The following is a 19,420-nucleotide window of genomic DNA, read 5'->3' on the forward strand; positions in this document are numbered from 1 at the left end:
ATAAAAATTTTCTTGCTGGATGTGGATCCATCTGATAAGATGGGCTGACATTGATTCGAGCTCCTTCCGATTTCCGCTGCTGCAGCCAAGGTGACCGTGACTGTAACATTGACACTGCGGGTCTCGCGTCTCCTCACTTTGATCCCTGTCCTTAAGCTCTTACATCTCCTCACTCGGTTGACGTTTTCTTCTTCCCTTTTCTTTCTGTCATCTCGACAGACTCTGATTCCATCGCAATGGCTGCTGATTCAGAGTGGAAAGAAACCGGGCACAGCGTGGCCGTGCACCCGCCGCCGCCCGTCAACGACGATGCGTCCACCAACTCGACGGAGATGAGCCCCGGTGTCAAGCGCATCGAGCTCATCAACCAGCAATTCGGCCTCTGGGCGCGCGTTGCCATGTTCTCGGGCATCTGGCTGATTGCCTACGTTTATGGTCTGGATGGCACTGTGCGGTATACGTACCAGGTATTTCCCCTGCGCCAGCTTCTTGGATTCTACTCTTTCTGCGCTCGCGGCCGATGCTGACAATAATGTCTCTCCGCAGCCTCGTGCAACCGCAAGCTACAGCACTCACAGTTTGCTGTCGACGATCGGCGTCTTGCGTGCGGTGATTGCCGCTGCTGCTCAGGTATTCCCTCCGTTCCACGGAACACGGTTTTGGATCGCGGTGCTGATACACTGACGGTAGCCTACGGCGGCGAAGATTGCGGATATGTTTGGTCGTGTGGAGCTGATTTTCTTCTCCATCTTCTTCTATACGCTGGGTATGCGAGAATGTTTGTGATGGCTGTTCCCTGCTGACTCGCCAGGAACCGTTATCGAGACGGCTGCGGATAATGTGCAGACCTTTTGCGCTGGTGCGGTCATCTACCAGGTATCCTGCTATTATCCACAATTTCGGACTTGCGCTGACAACATCAGATTGGATATACAGGAGTCATGTTCTTGGTTGAGGTTCTCATCGGAGATACGACTTCTACCCGCTCTCGTCTGCTCTTCTCTTACATTCCCGCGACACCGTTTATTGTACGTCTCTCACCAATCTGGGTTTACTGATAACTGACGAGGTAGATCAACACCTGGATTAGTGGAAACTTGACGGATGCGGTGCTCAAGGTGACAAGCTGGCGCTGGGGTATCGGGATGTTCGCGATCATCTTCCCTGGTATGTTGTCCTGTGCGTCCCGTGCATTGACCCGCGCTGACTCGATAGTCTGCTCGATCCCTCTCTTCTTGACCCTAACGTATGGCCACTGGAAGGCGAAGAAGGTCACCTCATACCCTAGCCTTGTTGGTGTGTTCGGCACGAAGAAATTCCTGGTTGAGATCTTCTGGCGAATGGACATCCTCGGAATCATCCTGTTGATTGCCGTCTTTGCGCTTATCCTTGTCCCCTTCACCCTTGCTGGAAGCAACCCCGATCAGTGGAAGCAGGCTAAGATTATTGCGCCTTTGGTGATTGGAGTGCTCTGCATTCCGGTGTGGATCTACTGGGAGAAGACCTGCAAACATCCAATGATTCCTTTTAAGGTAAGATATCCTCTCGATTTGTTGTTGAATACAGCTAATGTGCGTAGCTTTTGAAAGACAGAGCCGTCTGGGGTGCCATTGGAATCGCCATCATGCTTAACACTGGTATGTTTCCCCGGCAGAAATAGGGAGCAATGCTAATAGGACTAGCGTGGTCTCTTCAAGGTACATATCTGTACACCGTCCTTATTGTCGCTTTTGATGAGAGCAATCTCAGCGCCACCCGTATCGGTTCGCTTTACAGGTAAGCTCTGCAAAATCTCCACCTAGGTTGTACTAACAAGCATAGTTTTGCCTCTGTCATCACCGGCTGTATCCTTGGTTTTGTCGTCATCAAAGTGAGGCGCCTCAAACCGTTCATTGTAGCTGGTACCCTCCTCTTCACGGCCGCCTTTGGTATCCTGTACAACTACCGTGGAGGAACCGGCGGCTCAGCCCGCTCTGGCATCATTGGTGGTGAAATCCTTCTTGGTATTGGTGTGTATAGCATCCCGCCGACGCCAGGTTCAGACTAACAATGAATAGCTGGAGGAATGTTCCCCTACCCCGCTCAAGCAAGTATCCAAACTGCCACGAAGCATGAGCGTAAGTCTTGTTCTATTGTTAGTTTACCTCCCATCCTGACTTCGCCGTCTAGATCTCGCTATCGTGACTGCCCTGTTCCTCGCCTCGTACAACATCGGCTCCGCCCTCGGTGGCACAATCTCCGGCGTTATCTGGTCCCAGACTCTCCTGCCCGAGTTGACCTCCACTCTAGGCAACGCGACTTTGGCCGCATCCATCTACGCGGATCCCTTTACATTTGTTGCCGCAAACCCCGTTGGAACACCCGCCAGAGAAGCCGTTATTGATGGATACAAACATACACAGCGCCTGTTGTGCATCACGGGTCTCTGCTTGTCAGTCCCGCTGATTGCGTTCTCGCTGTGCATCCGCAACCCTAAGTTGACCAAGGAGCAGTCGCTCGCCGATGCGGAGAAGGATGTCAATTGAATTGGTTAGTGCATGGCTTATGGGTCTTGGATTTACACGGTCTATACATAATGGGTGAAATGCGGTCGGTCTGTCCAGGGTTTACCTGGCAGCTGAGAGCATTGTATAATATAGCTAATCCGGGTTGGTTCTTTGAGACTTGGACCAAATATATACTCTCCTCATGATTGAGCATTGTCTATAAGTTTAACGCTTTATAAGCATAAATAATCACCAAAGTCTATCTGCGACGCTTATTCAAAAATCGACGCCTTGTACGCACTGGGATCGATATAAGGCGTACCACCGCGTCTTGTGAATCCCCAGCGAATCTGACTGGCCATCGCAATCTCCACATCCAAATGCTGCGCAAAAGTCCACGCCAACCCAGGGTCCTTCTGGAACCCACGTCCCACAAGCGCGACATCCAACCCGTCTTCCTCGAGCAACCGGTTCGCCTGCTTGCCGTTCGTGATCGTACCCACGGTAGCAACGAGCAACTTGTCCCCAACAGCCTTCTTGATCGCCACGGCGAAGGGTGCCTGGAAGGCGGGACCAGACTTGACCTTCTGTGCAGCGTGAACACCACCAGAGGAAACATCAATCAGATCAACAGCGCCCTGCGCAGCAAGCGCCTCGGCGAAGCGCACACTGTCCTCCAACCGCCATGACTCGGCGGGCAGCGTCTCCTCGATCCAATCCGTGGCTGAAACGCGCAGGAAGACGGGGACGTTGTCACCAACGGCGTCGCGGGTGATCTGCGCAATCTCCAGGGAGAGACGGATGCGGTTCTCGAACGAACCACCATATTCGTCAGTCCGGGTGTTCGCCGATGGCGACAAGAACGAGGACAGAAGGTATCCGTGCGCATTATGAATCTCAATGAAATCCGCACCCGCGGCAATCGCCCTCTTCACCGCATCGCGCCACTGCCCCTTGAACACCTCGATATCCTCCTTGCTCATCGCGCGCGGCGTCGGGAAACTCTCGTGGAAAGTCACATTGCTCGGGCCGATCACCTTGTCGGGCCACCCGCCGACCTTCTCGGTAGCAACAACACCGAGGTTCATAGCCCACGGCGCAATGGTGGAAGCCTTGCGTCCCGCGTGCGCAATCTGCACACCGATCTTCTGCCCCTGCGAGTGCACAAAGTCGATGACGCGCTTCATGGGCGCGATCTGGGAGTCCTTCCAGAGACCGACGTCTTGCGGGGTGATCCGGCCTTCGGGGGAGACGGAGGTCGCTTCGATCATCATGAGTCCGGGGCCGCGCTGTGCGATCCCGCCCAGGTGTGCGATGTGGTAGTCGGTCATGTGCCCGTCTTCGGCGGAGTATTGGCACAGGGGGGCGAGCTGTTTCCATGTTAGTATATACTTCGCTTGACTTCGCTTGCAGGAACAGTGTCGCTGTTTCCTTGACGGAAAATGAGGGGAGAGGGAGGACATACACCAAGTCTGTTCTGGAACGTCACGCCGCGCACCTTGAGCGGCGTATACAGCTTGGGGATCGCATTGCCGCTCGTTTGCGGGTTCGCGGCTGTGCCTGCGGCCGGGGACTGCGCGGGGGTGAAGTAGGTGGTAGCCTTGGAGGGCTCAATCTCAACGTCTGGGAGAGCCATTGCTGTTGTCACCGTATTTGAATGCGTACAAGAACGACGGACTGGGATGTGTTGCGAGAACTAGGAACGAGAATGCGACAAGGAACAGGAAGGTTATATATATACCTCCGCACGCCTCCTCTGCCTTGCTCGCCCCCCTCACCTGTTTTCCATCATCCCCACCCGCTGCAGAAATTAGTCGAAGATCACGAAAGAAAGACAAGATCCACTTGCTTTGAAATCGTGGCGGGTCGAACCTCGGGGAGTTGGTGGTTGGCAGCAGCTGTGCAAGGCACGATTAGTCATCGTGGGTGGCATTCTGCTCTACATTGTATCGTCTGAACAGGGCGTTTCTCTCTGTAGATTTTCGATATCAAGTAAGTCTCGCGGGTGTATACTATGGAAGATAGGTACCCATATAGTCACCGAGATACCCTAGTCTAATATCAATCGCAACCTATCGCATGCCTTGAAGAGTATAAGAATCTGACACGAGTCGGCCCAATTGACCCGAGCAAATGTCTCCGGGTCTAACTGCTTTGGGAAATTTTTGCTAGCCTGAGATGTGAGGCGGCGATCTGATAGAATCGGGCGTGGCGTGCGGCCGATGCGACGCTGTCTGTACATGCGCGATTTGATTCCCGGTTTGATATTTCAGGGGGTTTATAAGCAAGTGGCACTTGAAACGTCATTGATGTGGATTTAATTGCGGGTTTGCGATTCCGAGCTGGATTATGAATCAAGGTAGTAAGGGCAAGTAAAGAAAGAGTGAGTAGATTTGTATAATCGAGCCCTATATTCTGTCTAGCTCTAGCTCTATGTCTAACCTTTAAACCAAGATAAAAAAAACACATCGAAAGAAAGAAAGATATCCCGACTTGCTCAAATCATAGCTTGCTCTTTGGCGGAGTATTCTTCAACACATTGTCGTTCCACGGATACGGGTCAAACACCAAGTCGTTCACCGGGTTCTCCTGGCTCGCACGCCGGAAGAGATCCGGGTAGACGTTACCATCATACCGGCCAAGACTGCTATCCATCTGCCAGTCGGGAATCTTCCATGCATCAACGAGTCGGACGGCGTGCGGCCGAATCTCATCGAGGAGCTTCATGACCTCGCTTGCTTGCGTAAGACCGATCTGGCGGACTGTGACAGCGGCGGAGGAGAAGAACTCCGATGCTTCGCGCTCAAGTGTGTGTAGGGCGTAGAGGCGGAAGAGGGATCTGAGGAGACTGGCGGTGTCGGGGTCCAGGGTTGAGGTTAGCTCAGGCGAGGTGACAGCTTCGTAGAAGTTCTTCACGACAATGTACTGCGAGAGTGCGGTGGAGAGGCGCCAGAAGTTGACGAGGAGGCTGTTCCATGAGCGCTTCTCAACGTCGCGGTATTTGAGAGTCTCAAAGGTGAGGTGGGCAGTGCGCCAGGCGAATGCGGCGACAATGTCGCTGTCATCGCCAAGAATATCGAAGGAGGCACCCTTGTCGCGACGGGAGAGGTATGCTTGGAGAATACGGGAGGTGTCGTTGGAGGTTCCCTTGCCGGCGAGGACGGCTCGAGCGGATTTGAGGAGCTAAACAATCAGTATCGACAGGGGACAATGTAGATGGGCGACTTACGTAGCGCGCAACCTGCTGCGTCAGCATAAAGTTGTCACCTTCCCAGGTCAGGGTAGGCAGATAGTCAGAGTACCACGGCCCAATACCACTGTAGTTGCTGTAGCCGTGGCCACCACATGCACGACGGCAGACCTCGAGGCCCTCTCCGGCGGTTGTACTAGCCAGAGCCTTCAGACCACAAGAAGTTGCGTGAAGATCAGCGAGAAGGTCAGAACCTGCACGCAGCTGCTCAGGTCCAGCACCGCGCTTCTCCTGGTCAGCCTGCGAGGCAGCTTTCATTCTGTCCTGGTTCTCCTGGTACAGGCGCATCATGCCGCGACCGGTAAAGTGCAGGGCATACATGGCAGCAAGGAGGGGCAGGAGACGGATTTGAACCATCTTGTAGTTGAGGACCTGGTTCTCCTCTGCGCTTGCTTTGGCGTCTCGGTCCTGGAACTGCCGTCGTACAGCGCAGTAGCGGATTGCGATAGTGACACCACGAGCTAGGACGCCGCCGGCCTGTAGGACAATGTTTGACCGCACCCATGTCATGGTTCCATATACAAGGGAAGGAGAGGCGGGCCTCAGGTACTTGTTTGTGGCTTTGTCGACCTGCGCGAAACGGGCCAGCATGTTGATGTGGGGAATCTTGACCTTGTTGAACAGGAGGAAGCCATTGTCCATGGTGCTATACGGGTTAGCTTCTAGCTTCGTCCTCACTACCATGTGACGGAACTCACTTGTAACCGAACTTCGGACCAATGTCGCCCACATAGATGTTCTCCAGCGGCTGGTGAGTCTCAAGATCACGGATCTGGACGACGAACGGGTGCGGGCCGTAGTTCTTGCCAGCAATGAACAACTGAGCCATCACCACAGCATGGTTCGCCGTGCGGCCGAGCGAGCCAATCCACCACTTTGAGGCCGTCAGCGTCGGCGAGTGGATGACGAACGTCTTGTCCTCGGGATCCCACGTAGCCGTGGTCTCCAGTCCACGCACGTTGGATCCGTGACCCAATTCTGTCTGCGCATAGCATCCGATGATCTCGTATTTCGCAGCTCGCTCGTAGAACAGTTTCTGCTGTTCCGGGGATCCTTGTTCCCGCAAGGTCACCTACCCGACGTTAGCCGATGATCAGTAATCCGACCGGGAAGAATTACCAAAAACATGGAGGCATGCAGGCCGTAAGGGGTTGGCTCTGCAAGCAACTCATTGGCCACGTAGGCATCTTCATCTGACCAGCCGTGCACCTCTTTCAGCTGTTGTAGACGCTTTCCCCGAGCCAGGGCGAGTTGGATCTTCTCGGTCCGACCAAGGGTGTGGTTCCGAGACTTGTCAAACACCTTCTCCGACTTGAGCACGGAGAGAATACTATTTTGCTTGTCCAGGGCTTCTTTAGTGTGTAGGAGCTCGCCGAGCTTGTCAACGTCGATATTCGACTGAGCACGCTCTTGGGCGAGCAATTGTGTTCCTTGCGGTTCGGCAGGCGTCAAGGCCTGGACCCAGGCGGGAGGAGGATTCGGCATCGTGTCGGGAGGAACGAAATGGGGGATGTGGAGGGAGAAATCTGGAGGGAAGGATCGGTGAGCGTGAGCGAAGAGAACAAGGAGACGAGAGGTAATAAATACCTGGATTGCCCCAGGTGAACCAGACTCCACGGGGAACAGGCGAATTGACAAAGGCGCGGCCGGCCAACGCTGAACGTCAGCTGGGCTTGAGCTGGCCCGAGGGTGTCGCCGAAAGAGGAAACTACCGAGGCATTTTGGGTGGGTGCCTTGGTGCCTTGCGCGGTCGAGTGCCTCCACGACACGAAATTCGAACCGAAGCTCAATCGGTGGTCACAGAATCAACTCATCGGGGCGAAACCGGAGGATGGCTCCTTCATCGGGATGTCCTGGACCGAGTGAGCAGGTGAAATGCACGATGGATTTAGCGCCAGGCGGATGGCTCATTTCCCTCTGGCCGAAGCTCGAACCCGGCACTCAAGAGCCGACATGGGTCGTTATCTTATCAGGCCTGATCAGATTGATTTTCACATGGAAGCTGTTGATTAATTCTCGACTACTTCTTCTGAGCTCCTGGCAGTCTACGCAGAGAACTGATGCTGTCTTTTGATTGCAATCACATGCAAACCCACGCGCCTGAGGGCCTGCTGAAGCGCTGCTTCAATCTCGTCGTTTCAATCGACGTGCCAACGCGTTTCCCTTGTTGAATCGCTGCGGCTTCTTCCGTAGTGTTACCTTCGCCCATTAGACCACTTCCGGTTGAGCTGGCCAACAGAAGCCTTACTACGGAAGCCCAATTTTGTCACAAGCCGCGAGAATTCATCTTCATCGTGCTATCTCGACATCGCAACAAGCTCTTCAACCCTGCATGAAGACCCGCGTCGATCCGTGCTCGGAGAAAAGCGGGAGTCAACACTCGCTTGAGGCTGCCAGTATGCCGGAATATATCGCCGATTGAGCTCCAACACTCTCATCAGCAAGTCACGCATATAAGTCGCAAATAAAATGTGGTCGACACGCCCGATTACCGTGAGCATCATCAGCAATCTGCGAGGTCCGATTCAGAGCAATCGCCTCTAGGAAGCATGTGGGCTGTCCGATCGAGGCTACACGGTGACACCCTGAATAAGGGACCGCCGAGTGTTGCGAGCCTGCGTTTTTGTGTCGGGTGTGAGTCGGAAAACATGGCTACACCGGTTGCTCAATAGTCTTGTGACCATGTTACCTCAGTACAAAATAAGTGTACCCAAACCTCTTCGCAGTACCTGGCCACTGGTAGCGAAACATGATTTCCAAGACCCCCACATCAAAATGGGAGCCGCGAACAGGATTCGTATCTGTACCATACTCCATATATTCCAAAGGAACCGTTAACCCATGCCAACCCATGCCAACCCATCTCATTCAGGCTAATTACGTTTGAGGCTATATACGGAGTACATCTCCCCAACTTCCCCCAATTTACCCTAAATTTCCACCAATCACCATTGTCGGGATGGAATATATGAAGCTTCATCCCGCATTACCCCTCTCTAGACCACCAAGTTCGAGATTCTACAACAACACCAGAGGTTGACCTCTTAGGAAAGATGTACAACAACCCTATTATCCCCGGCTTTAACCCGGACCCCTCGATAATTCGCGTCGGCAACGACTTCTTCCTCGTTACGTCGACCTTCGAATACACTCCCGGCGCACCTATATACCACAGCACAGACCTAATCAAATGGAACCTGATCGGCCACGCCCTGACGCGCCCTAGTCAATTACAAATCCAGACCCCGGAGCCCGGCGGTGGAATCTGGGCAACGACAATCCGCTACCATGAGGGCGTGTACTATATCCTCGCCGCAAGCTTTACACGGTATCGCCCGCAGGACGACGATAGGGTCTGGCCGCGGGGATTCTATGTCAGCACGACGGATATCTGGGATGAGAGCTCGTGGTCAGACCCCGTGTGGTTCGACCAGGTCGGGTTCGATCAAGATGTATGTTCTCCTTTCCCTTGCTGCATGTACTCTTTTGTCAGCGTAATCAGCCGCGCCAGTCGCTAACCCTGGAAACAGCTCTTCTGGGACGACGACGGCACAGTCTATCTCTCAAGCACATACCGCAAATCTCCCCGAACGCCCGGTACCCCAATCAAAGATTTCGCAATCCACATCTCAACCGTCGACCTAGCCACGGGCGCAGCGACCTCAGTCCCCAAAATGATCCGCGCCTCCCCATCCGGCGTCTCGGAAGGCTCGCACATCTTCAAACGCGGGAAGTACTACTACCTCTTCACCGCAGAGGGAGGCACCGAGAGCGGACACTGCGAGTGGGTGTGTCGGTCTGAAGTCTCCCCTTTTGGGCCGTGGGAGGTCGGGCCAGCGAATCCGCTCTGGAGGAACGGGGTTGTCGACGAGATCCAGAATACGGGACATGCGGATCTAGTGGAAGATGCAGAGGGGCGCTGGTGGGCAGTTTTTCTTGGTGTCAGGCCCGTGAAGAGGGAAAATGGGTGGGAGGAGAGTGTCTTCGGTACGTCGTCTACATACGCTACTTACCTCCTCCAACTCATCGATAATATGAATGCTAACTCCCAAGCAGGAAGAGAATCCTTCCTCGTCCCCATGGAATGGACCGCAGAAGGCTGGCCCGTCATCAACTCTGGCGAGAAAATCACCCTACAAAACAGCACCCCCTCTCTCCTTTACCAATACAATCCACCAGTGGCCTGGAAGGACACCTTCACCACCCCCAAACTACAAATAGGCTGGTACCGCAAAAACACCCCGCTGAGAAAGGACTACACCTACCTCCCCGAAAACGGCATCCTCCGTCTGCACGGAAGCCCCTACACGCTTTCGACACCGGCGTGCCCGACCATGTTCCTTCGGAAGCAGACGCATAGGTTCTGCGTCTGGGAAACGAGACTGGCGTTTGAACCGAATTCAACGAATACCGAGGCCGGTACGGTTGTCTATCTGAACTATTTCACGTACGCCAGTATCGGGGTGCGGTTGGCTTCTGAGACCGCCGAAGGGGGCAATAAGGGCAAGAGGATAATCCGTTTCACGCCCAGTAACCTCGGCCCCACGCACGAGGCCATCGATATCCCGCTATCCAGCTCTACGAGTGACGTGATACTGCGCGTTGAATGTGGGGATGAGTACCGGTTCGCGTTCCGCGAGGTCGAGGCTGGCACCAGTAACAGCGGAGACGATGGGGGCGAGGTACAGTGGATCCAGGAAGTGGGTAACAAGAGCCTCGTCGAGGCACCGCTGCCCGTTGGCGCGCCGTTTACGGGGATGATGCTGGGATTGTATTCGTTTGGGGACCGCGAGGCGGTGCTTGTTCCGGCGGATTTCAGGTATGCTGAGTTTAAGGACAGGCAGTAGTTTATTCCAGGCTTTGGCTTTGGAGGAGAAGGGGGTCATGTATAGTTTCTCTTGAGTTTCTTATATATGAGATGGGTTGCTCGTGTTTATGTGACACCAACAGAGTACTCAGACGCCGCCGGCGAGTCTTCATATATATAGTATCTGTGCCAAATGCTAGTTCTTAGCTTGGTTATCAGGTACCTTCGTCATCCCCTTGGTCATAATCGGAGACTTCAACACCTTCTGCCAGTCATGCACCATCTCCGTATTCGTCGTCGACATGCGTACCTCCCCTCCAGCTCGAGCAATCATTTCCTCTTCATACAACCTGATAGCTTCCGCCCTTGTCTTCCGGCCGGAGTAGAAGTCCCCAATCGCAGTTGCCAGCTTCCTCGCGTCAGTCACGGAGTGGTTCAACCCCTGTCCACGCTGATAGGTCATTGCGTGCGCTGCATCACCGGCTAGCGTCACTCGTCCGCCCTTGTTATCCCAGCGATGTCCCTCTGCTCCTGGGTCAAAGTCCGTCAGACTCATGTACCAGACTTCCTGATCGTCGGGAAGCCAATTGAATGCGCTCTTCCAGGGGTCTGTGAACTCCTTCGAGAATTCTTTTACCTGTTGTAAGCGCTGTGCGTTGCTCCAGTTTGCTGTCGCTTCTTGCTCGTCTAGTGGGGAGTGCCATGAGATATAGAAGAAGAATGTCCATGTTTCTGGCTGCTCAGGGTCTGGGAGGTCGTGGAGACCGAAGAATGCGAAGTATCCTGCGGGGTTGATGGATGCTAGGTAGAGAGGGTGAAATGATCGGAGGAAGAGCGCCTGATCTGCTGTAAATCGTGCCTGAACAAATGTTGCGCAGTAGGGTAGTGTGCGGATGGAGCCTTGGTCAGGTCCAAGGAGGATCTCTCGTATCGTTGAGCGCGCGCCGTCTGTGCCGACGACCAGGCTCGCGGTTATGCTAGGTCCGTTATGGAATGATGCCGTTGCGGATTTTCCGTCCTCGGAGTATTTGATCTTGTCGAGTCTCACTCCGTACCGGATATCTAGCCCCTTTGCGAGGAGTGCTCGAAGCTTACGACGTCGGAGACGGTAGAAGTTGTTCGCCGGGACGGAAGTCATGAGCTCGCCTGTTTGTCCGTTGAGGAATTGGATCGCATCCTTTGCTGCGGTTGGCGTCGAAGGGTCGACCTGGACGGATTGGATGCGCAACCACATATCCTCCCGCATTAACGTCCGTAATGATTCGGTGCCCCAATGTAGGCCCATGTTCCAGTCCCGAGGTTGGGCGTCCAGACTGTCATTCTTTTCGACAACGATACACGGAATGCCGGCCTACTAATTGTTAGACTGGCAGTAATAGAAGAAAGGGCCCAACTAACCTTCTTCAAGCCCTGAGCAAGCGCAAGGCCAGTAGATCCTAGTCATGTTAGGGTAGTACAGAGCTCACTGATGTGGAAGTCTTACCAGCACCAACCACCAGGACCGGTTCCGTGGTGGGCTCTGCGACCGGCCGCCAGCCTGAGAGTAAGGTCGAGAGCCGACGAAAGATTCCCATTGCAACGACGCCAGGAAATCAAGTTGGAAAGAAAGAGGAAGAGAAAGAGGGAATGAAGGAGCAATTGAGCTCCATGGCGGCTGCGCACCAGAACGGCAGAGAGATTGATTAAAAGCAGAGTTCGTATCTCGGGGATCATTCCAGCGCGGGCCATGCAATAATCAAGGCGATATTAAGAGGAGCAGGATTAACTGAGCAGTGGAGACAGACAGACGCCAGTTTCTGTGCAGCCGTCCCGAGCCGGCGTCTTGGTTTGGAGACACCGGGGTATACCGTGGGATACTTGGAGATTGTCACCAGTGACCAGGATGCAGTCTGCACTGTGCTCCTAAGGAGCGAGCATTGGCTCCTCTCTGGCCCTCGACAGTCCATCATTGCTTACCCCTCAAAAGCGAATAATTGAGGCAGGAAACCGGACGGCCGAGGAGGGGGCAGTGGGTAGAGCTAGCACGGAGCAGGAAGGAGCGTCACAATTAACACAGAGTAGGAATCCTGCAGATCGGCGTCATGGGCCTCCAAGCAGACTCGAGACAATATCATGGTGGCAAAAGCCCAGAGAGCCTGGGACAACGATTTGCCTATCATTTACATGGCTTTTGCAAGGGTGTCCCAGGAGGGAGGTCACAGGGATCGGTTGGAGAGGAGGGTCAGGTGAGGCCTTTGGTGTTTGCTGCAGGTTTCTTTTTTTTTTTTTTTCCTGAGACGATGAGGATAACCTCAGAATCCACCTCGGAGAAATGGCGATGCTTGATGATCCCTTCAAAGTATAAGTTCTGCACAATCTTCCAGCCGGGCCAGTTCCACGGTTCTTTCTCCTTTCCGAAGACTCCGCAGGCCCACCCCTCCTTTTCCACCTCCGATCAGAGGACCTCCCCGAATGTTCGCTTTAGACTGCCACGAGGGAGCCTCTCCCAGCTGTTCGACGCATCCCGACCCCAATATCCCTCCCGAAATGCTTCGTTTTCAAACCCCGGCAGAGCGCGATGAAGGTTTCGACGACGCGGATTCCGCTTACGGAGACGACTCGCTGATCGGCGACGACACAAAAACGCTCTCGACTTACATCACCGACTACCGCTACGAGTTCGGCCGTCGCTACCATTCCTACCGCGATGGCGCATACTGGGTATCTGAACCCGATCAATTCGTGCTAGCCAGGACATTGCTCATACTCCCAGGGCCCAAACGACGAGGTCGCAAACGCACAGCAGGACCTCGCTCATCACATGTACACACTCACCTTAGACGGACAACTGCACCTCGCGCCGATCGGAAATGATCCTCAGGAAATTCTCGACCTCGGAACTGGAACCGGGATCTGGGCCATGTATGTCTCTTCTTCTGCGTGAATTGCAGCTTCTAACAGCCCAGTGACATGGCCGACCAGTATCCGAGCGCTCGCGTCACCGGTGTCGACCTCTCCCCGATCCAACCGTCCTTTGTTCCTCCGAACTGTATCTTCGAAATCGACGACATAACGCTTCCGTGGACGTATCCCGCAAATCAGTTCGACTATATCCATATCCGAGAACTGTTCGGTTGCATACCCGACTGGGACGAATTCTTCCGACAATGCTGGCACAGTTTGAAACCCGGGGGCTATATCGAGGTCGTGGAACACTCCGTACAACCGATAGCAGACGACGAGACAATGGGTCCGGATCACTTTTACCATGAATGGGGGCAGGTCGTCGTAGACTCGGGCCGGCAGTTTGGGAAGACGTTCACGATCTGGGAGGAATCTGCGTCGCGTCTGAAGAATGCAGGGTTTGTTGACGTCGTGGAGAAGGGATTCAAATGGCCTATGAACGGGTAAGCAGACGGCGGTTCACGCGCCTATTTGGTGCTAACTTCTCAGATGGAGTTCCGACCCAAAGCTGCATGAACTCGTAAGTTATCGGCACTCTTGACCCTCATCCTCACGCCCTGACTTCGCAGGGCCGCTGGAACCAATTTCGTCTCCACGGCGGCATCGAGGGCTTTATGCTTCGACTGCTCACAACAACTCTGCACTGGTCGTATGAAACGGCCCAAGTGCATCTCGCGCAAATGCGCGCATCGCTCGGGGACTACCGAACACACGCCTATCTTCCCGGGACGGTCGTGTACGCCCGAAAACCACAAAACTCCGTACCACCACATACCCAATAATTGTCGTCGTCAATATGGGAGGATTACTGCATTCGATTTGGTTCAGTCTTTTTGATCAAGCACTATACCCCTGTGAATTATAACTGTATTTTATGAGCATCATGAATGTTGGGCGAGTTATCGCATCGCAGAATTGACGGCAATGGCACGAATAGCATCGGAAATTTCGCGGTTTGAGAAATTCTCCGGAGCCAGCCCCTCCCAGGAAGAAACAAGAGGGAGGCAGAGCTTTAAATACTGATCTCTGCCGTGTCTGACGTGTCGGGTGGGTTTCCCGGTCCCCGTTACCTGTCGCCGTGTGAGGCATCGTTTTCTTGGTCTTGGCGCACGGAGAACATGGACCCTTCCACCGCGTTTGCAACCATCTTCTCCACGCAACAGTGGAGGGGCTGGAGTCTGAAGAGCTGCAAACCTCGCATCACTTTCCATTCCTTGAGGGCCTGCACTTTGTCGATAACTTTGTGAGTTGAAAGGTCGTCGGACTCCGAAGTCGCCCTTGAGTGGACCCTTTGCTTTTTCTTTCGCCGAGTTTAGACTCCATACCGGCCTAGCAGCCGACCCAACAATGGACCTTAGTGCCTCATCATACAAATCGATTGTTATACAACGGCTGCTCAAGTTTGACTCTCAGCCGCGGTGAGAACAACGTCATTTTCTCACTCGACCCACACATTTGTATGAAGAGGCACATATGAGGCCGAGGAGCATCTTTCGGCTCCTGGTTTTCGACAAAGAACTGCTTCGCTGAAGTAATGGATGGCTTAGTCGCGGTACAAACCGTTCGAATGCAAGTTTCAAGTCGATATGGTCGATATGGTCGATATGGCAGCTTGCCGAATAATTCTTGCGACATGAAAGTGAATAATTGTGATACTCCCTGGCTGGGAATCGGCATTCAGTATTCGAACTAAATGGTCTCCAGCCGGGAACAGAATGTCTTCTATAAGGGCTTTTATGACGTTCTCGCAGCATTAGGCCGGATTGTGAGGAAACATTGTGAAAAGGGCAAATGCTCACTTGTCTACTGCTCAAAAACCAAGAAGCCCACCAGTGTTAACTATTATCGAAACATTCATTATCTCTCGAGTCCATGGTGGGGGTATTCTCCTGAAGGATTAGCGGGAGATTGGTAAAGAGGCGTCTCTCTTCTTCCACCTTCAAAGGCCTGAATACTGCCACGCTTAACGATTGCGCCGCCCATCCTTTGTGTGCCTCATTCTCCCATCCCTAATTCTCTATTGCTCTGCATACAACTCCAACAAGTCCTCGTTCCCCGATTGGTTGACCTTCGAAACCTGAGCGCGCGGTCGTAGGCACATCCCTGGCTCGTTTTCTTCGGTGTGCCCTGACAGTGTCCGCCATCTACTCCATCTCTTTACAACTACCCCTGCACGAGATAAATTTGCTGCAGTGCTTGGCTACGCCTCATTTCACAAGGCCCCGCAATCATTATATTAAGGGTACGTAGGCAACTTGGCAAGTTCCCTGCAGCTCTCAAGAAGCTCCGGCGGAACAGACTTTGTGAAGGCTTGAGCTTCAAAACTCTCTGATTTCGCGATGACTCGTGCAGGTACAGATGCGGGGTGAGTGTTAAAAGTTCCGCGAATGAGAGATTTGAATAGGAGGGATCGTCGACGGGGCATCGGAGGGTGTACCTGAAGAATGTATGCCAAGCGTGGTGACGCCGTGACGGAGTGAGTTTGCGGGGTTCTTGGCTGAGATCGACGGGTGGCTGTGCTCGGAAGCGATGGGAAGACGACTGAGCAAGGGCTCGCTGGGTAAATTCCGGAGGACGGAGTGGATGGGATATTGTTTTGGCTCCGGGAGCTGATCGTCGGTGGGTGAAACGCCAAGCTGGGTGGGATATTTCCTTCCGACTTGACCTGACATTATCTGGTATTCGCGATGTTTCGTTGGGGGCGTGGAAGGGCAGCAAGTGTGCACTTGGAGACGGAGCCGGGATGCAGACTGAAGTATAAAAGCCGGCAACATATCCAGTCAAGCACGAAACAACTCAACTCAATCACCTCACTCAGCTACTTGACCAAGTCCAAATTCAGCGTCTCTCCTATCCAAGATGCCCGTCCTCTCAAAGCTCCTTCTTCCCCTCCTGGCAACCACGGCGCTGGCCGCTCCCAAGCTTGGGAAGCGATTCACATTCCCCATTCCTGATTCCACCGGCAGCGTGACCTTCGACGAGCCGTACGAGATTGGCGCGGGCGAGACTTACGATGGTGAGCTGCAGACCTTCGGTCGTGGTGTTGAATGTACCGGCCAGGACGAGGGTGGTGAGTCTGACACTGTCTTCATCGTCCACGAGGGTGGAACCCTTCGCAATGCCATCATCGGTGCCGACCAGATTGAGGGTGTGTACTGTCTCGGTGCATGCACGATTGAAAACGTCTGGTGGGAGAAGGTCTGTGAGGACGCACTTTCTCTGAAGGAGGGCAGCGGTCCGTACAACGTCATCGGCGGTGGTGCTCAAGGCGCCGAGGACAAGGTGATCCAGGTACACAGCTCTTCCTCCAGAAAATCTGGGCCAAAACGCAGAGACTAACAGCCACAGCACAACTCCGAAGGAGAAGTCATAATCGATGGCTTCACCGTCTACGACTTCGGCAAGCTCTACCGCTCCTGCGGAACGTGCGGCGACATTGCGCGCTCTGCGACGATTACCAACGTCATCGCCGTCTCTGGCTCGACCATTGCCGGCGCAAACGGCAACTTTGGTGACGTTGTCACCATTGACAGCTCGAACTGCGCGACCGATGTCAGTGCTATTTGCACCACATACGAGTCGGACCCTGACGGTGGTGAGCCGGAAGAGTCTTCGACTGACCCTACTGAGGCTTGTGTCTTTGAGGAGCTTCCCGCGTGTGAATAGGCGTGGCCATTTAGACAATTGGTTTTGATTAGGAAGATTGTATTTGTACAGCTGGCTGTATATCTAAAATACACTTGATGCTTTCAGTTGTGTACTGCCCACGAACACCGACGGTCTAGTGGTAGATCAGCAGGGACCCTCTCCAATTCGGAGAGCAGTTGATAGGATCAAGGATCAAGAGCTAGTGTGGAGGGTAAGGTGGTTGTTGGGGCTATGATTCAAAGCTGTTCACAGGCTCCTCACGAGTGATACCAATGCAGTCGCCTATGTATGTAGGGGCATCGCACTATTCAGCAACTGTTTCTGAGCTCAGGGCAACAAATGACGAGGAACACGATCACTAGTACGACATCCGAGGACGATGGGTGGGTTCCTGAATGCATCAAGCCAACCGGCACCACTTGGCGCGCCACGTTCTCGTATTGGCACAGTATAAAGCTCATGTCGCCCACAAGAAGAAACGAATGTTCCTACACACTCGACTTCAAAACTATGAACCATGGCAGCGCCCGTCCTCCTCCCAAATCTCGCTGCACGTTTCCAGGCACTAATCGACTCTCTGCAATCCAACCCAAATATCACCGTGAGCACAGCCCAGATCGGCCCTCCAGCAACCCAGGCCCAAATTCGCAGCGCTCGCAGAGCCGCACATGGTCGCCTCCCTTCTGGTCTCGAGGAATTCTACTCCCAGGTCGGCTACTTTAAGCTGGAATGGACCTATACAGGACCGAAACTTCTTCCGGAGAATCTGTCGGAATTGCCGCCTTGGGAGCAGCAGTATTATGATTACTCTGTGCCGCAGGGCCATGTGAATATTATCCCGATTACGCAGATTTTCGGCTCATGGGAGGACGATCTTTACTTTCCAGAAGACGGCGAGGGCGAGGGCGAGTGCGATCCGAATGACCCGCCCTACGAAGAAGATGACAAGATGGAGGAAGAAGAGGACTGGCGCTTTCGCTTCGCACACCTCAAGCCACTTGACCGGTTCGTCCCAGAGGCATACACCGTCCTCATCGGCCCGAAGAAGAAAGATCGACCGCAAAAGTTCTCCAACTACATTGCGTATCACTATTGTGGAGAGGAACTAGTCGAGACGCGCTACACTTTTGCCGACTACGTCGAGCGCCTGCTCATTTCTCGCGGGTACTGGTACTGGGTCAGATCGCTCTGTCGGCTCGATCGAGGGAGCTTGGAAGTCAATGCGCTGAAGAGTATCGCGCCGCAGATATTCCCGGATATGGATTTGGGCTTGTTCGTGCCGTGAGGCTACCATATCTATATTCATTGATGTTACGTATCGTTGGATCGAATCCCACTCCTTGGATTATCCAAAAAGACATAGAATCTACCTATCTATGCCCATGAGTAGCCGTTTAGGCCGCTATCATATACTCACATTGCTCCGCGCCTACAAGCGTCGTAACCCACTCCAGCCTCTTCTTCGTATAGACCTCCAAATCCGGCCGATGCCGATTCAAATACTCATCGTCGAAAATCCCCGCGCGCAGAATCACAATCTCATCCTTATGCGACACCCCATCCGCGGCTACTTTCCACCCATACAGCGGCGTTCCTGCAACACTCGTTAGAAACAAAGCCTCCACGAAGCAATCCACCATCAAGCCCGAAGACAGACAGGGAGGCGACAAGGGCAGGATAACACACCACAATCCGCACAGTGATGATTCACGATCCGGTTCCCGCTATCCGCCGTCTTGGAGACTTCCTTTGGGGTACCCTTTCCGGAGACGTGCAGGTCGGAGCGCAGGGCGATGAAGTTGTATGTAAAGGCGCTGCCGGTTATTTTGCGGCAGTCGGTGCAGTGGCAGAGGGCCTGTGTGTGGGTTTGGTCAGGATTGTTGAGAGGGAACTGAAGGAAAGGAAACGACGGACTGTTCTGAGTGGCTCTCCGGTGTATTCGATGCGGATCGCGCCGCAGTAACAGCTCCCGAGGACCATTTTGTTTGATAACGGAGGTATGGGTATATAGATGGGTGGGTGAACTGGGTCAGTTGAGATATAGGGGCCGGCTTCGGAGTTGAATATTTGATTATCTGGACGTATAGGGCTTCCTGTACTCTGCTTTCGAACGTCAATGAAATTAACTTGTACTCGGTGTTTATCCTATGGTCCGTGTCTCGTTGGTACGTTGAGAGGGAGTCATCCGGCGGGCGGTTGGGGGTTGAGGAGAGTGGGGGCGTGTTGAACAGCTCTATGAATCAACGGTTTCTGGGGTTTTATAAGGGGACTATAATTGACCAAATA

General features: G+C 53.6%; 9 protein-coding genes across 9 annotated transcripts; 5 read left to right on the forward strand and 4 right to left on the reverse strand.

The window, feature by feature from the left end:
- The first annotated feature begins 84 nt into the window (after positions 1 to 84).
- Positions 85 to 2,693, forward strand: sit1 (putative siderochrome-iron transporter Sit1). Its single transcript, XM_071040605.1, has 12 exons — positions 85 to 467; positions 547 to 630; positions 691 to 766; positions 812 to 876; positions 924 to 1,028; positions 1,074 to 1,167; positions 1,216 to 1,532; positions 1,580 to 1,637; positions 1,683 to 1,776; positions 1,822 to 2,009; positions 2,058 to 2,117; positions 2,170 to 2,693. Exons 1-12 carry the CDS (start codon positions 237 to 239, stop codon positions 2,523 to 2,525), a joined length of 1,728 nt encoding a protein of 575 aa, XP_070897653.1. The 5' UTR covers positions 85 to 236; the 3' UTR covers positions 2,526 to 2,693.
- Positions 2,694 to 2,758: 65 nt separating this feature from the next.
- BJX68DRAFT_276522 (NADH:flavin oxidoreductase/NADH oxidase) lies at positions 2,759 to 4,528 on the reverse strand (the record flags this gene model as incomplete). The annotated part of the gene is made up of 2 exons (XM_071048113.1): positions 3,952 to 4,528; positions 2,759 to 3,856 (listed from the first exon to the last, which is right to left on the reverse strand). The coding sequence occupies exons 1-2, from the start codon at positions 4,120 to 4,122 to the stop codon at positions 2,759 to 2,761; spliced, it is 1,269 nt and encodes a 422-aa protein (XP_070897654.1). The 5' UTR covers positions 4,123 to 4,528.
- A 252-nt stretch (positions 4,529 to 4,780) lies between these two features.
- BJX68DRAFT_239969 (uncharacterized protein) lies at positions 4,781 to 7,379 on the reverse strand. Its single transcript, XM_071040606.1, has 4 exons — positions 6,856 to 7,379; positions 6,435 to 6,808; positions 5,716 to 6,382; positions 4,781 to 5,669 (listed from the first exon to the last, which is right to left on the reverse strand). Exons 1-4 carry the CDS (start codon positions 7,219 to 7,221, stop codon positions 4,989 to 4,991), a joined length of 2,088 nt encoding a protein of 695 aa, XP_070897655.1. The 5' UTR covers positions 7,222 to 7,379; the 3' UTR covers positions 4,781 to 4,988.
- Positions 7,380 to 8,697: 1,318 nt separating this feature from the next.
- BJX68DRAFT_113007 (glycoside hydrolase family 43 protein) lies at positions 8,698 to 10,661 on the forward strand. The gene is made up of 3 exons (XM_071035938.1): positions 8,698 to 9,188; positions 9,267 to 9,723; positions 9,793 to 10,661. Exons 1-3 carry the CDS (start codon positions 8,790 to 8,792, stop codon positions 10,581 to 10,583), a joined length of 1,647 nt encoding a protein of 548 aa, XP_070897656.1. The 5' UTR covers positions 8,698 to 8,789; the 3' UTR covers positions 10,584 to 10,661.
- Positions 10,662 to 12,370, reverse strand: BJX68DRAFT_112979 (FAD-dependent oxidoreductase). Its single transcript, XM_071035937.1, has 3 exons — positions 12,027 to 12,370; positions 11,942 to 11,979; positions 10,662 to 11,894 (listed from the first exon to the last, which is right to left on the reverse strand). The coding sequence occupies exons 1-3, from the start codon at positions 12,115 to 12,117 to the stop codon at positions 10,740 to 10,742; spliced, it is 1,284 nt and encodes a 427-aa protein (XP_070897657.1). The 5' UTR covers positions 12,118 to 12,370; the 3' UTR covers positions 10,662 to 10,739.
- Positions 12,371 to 13,069: 699 nt separating this feature from the next.
- Positions 13,070 to 14,268, forward strand: BJX68DRAFT_256145 (class I SAM-dependent methyltransferase; the record flags this gene model as incomplete). The annotated part of the gene is made up of 5 exons (XM_071043145.1): positions 13,070 to 13,243; positions 13,296 to 13,444; positions 13,489 to 13,929; positions 13,976 to 14,006; positions 14,056 to 14,268. 5 exons carry the CDS (start codon positions 13,070 to 13,072, stop codon positions 14,266 to 14,268), a joined length of 1,008 nt encoding a protein of 335 aa, XP_070897658.1.
- Positions 14,269 to 16,193: 1,925 nt separating this feature from the next.
- Positions 16,194 to 17,226, forward strand: BJX68DRAFT_276526 (pectate lyase). Its single transcript, XM_071048114.1, has 2 exons — positions 16,194 to 16,777; positions 16,835 to 17,226. The coding sequence occupies exons 1-2, from the start codon at positions 16,346 to 16,348 to the stop codon at positions 17,150 to 17,152; spliced, it is 750 nt and encodes a 249-aa protein (XP_070897659.1). The 5' UTR covers positions 16,194 to 16,345; the 3' UTR covers positions 17,153 to 17,226.
- A 351-nt stretch (positions 17,227 to 17,577) lies between these two features.
- Positions 17,578 to 18,487, forward strand: BJX68DRAFT_113071 (uncharacterized protein). The gene has a single exon (XM_071035940.1). The coding sequence runs from the start codon at positions 17,652 to 17,654 to the stop codon at positions 18,417 to 18,419; it is 768 nt and encodes a 255-aa protein (XP_070897660.1). The 5' UTR covers positions 17,578 to 17,651; the 3' UTR covers positions 18,420 to 18,487.
- Positions 18,474 to 19,274, reverse strand: BJX68DRAFT_113067 (GFA family protein). Its single transcript, XM_071035939.1, has 3 exons — positions 19,049 to 19,274; positions 18,821 to 18,989; positions 18,474 to 18,728 (listed from the first exon to the last, which is right to left on the reverse strand). The coding sequence occupies exons 1-3, from the start codon at positions 19,112 to 19,114 to the stop codon at positions 18,529 to 18,531; spliced, it is 435 nt and encodes a 144-aa protein (XP_070897661.1). The 5' UTR covers positions 19,115 to 19,274; the 3' UTR covers positions 18,474 to 18,528.
- Positions 19,275 to 19,420: the final 146 nt, after the last annotated feature.

Source organism: Aspergillus pseudodeflectus (assembly GCF_044049435.1).
Source record: "Aspergillus pseudodeflectus strain CBS 756.74 chromosome Unknown BJX68scaffold_29, whole genome shotgun sequence".
In the NCBI taxonomy this organism is placed as follows: Eukaryota; Fungi; Ascomycota; class Eurotiomycetes; order Eurotiales; family Aspergillaceae; genus Aspergillus; species Aspergillus pseudodeflectus.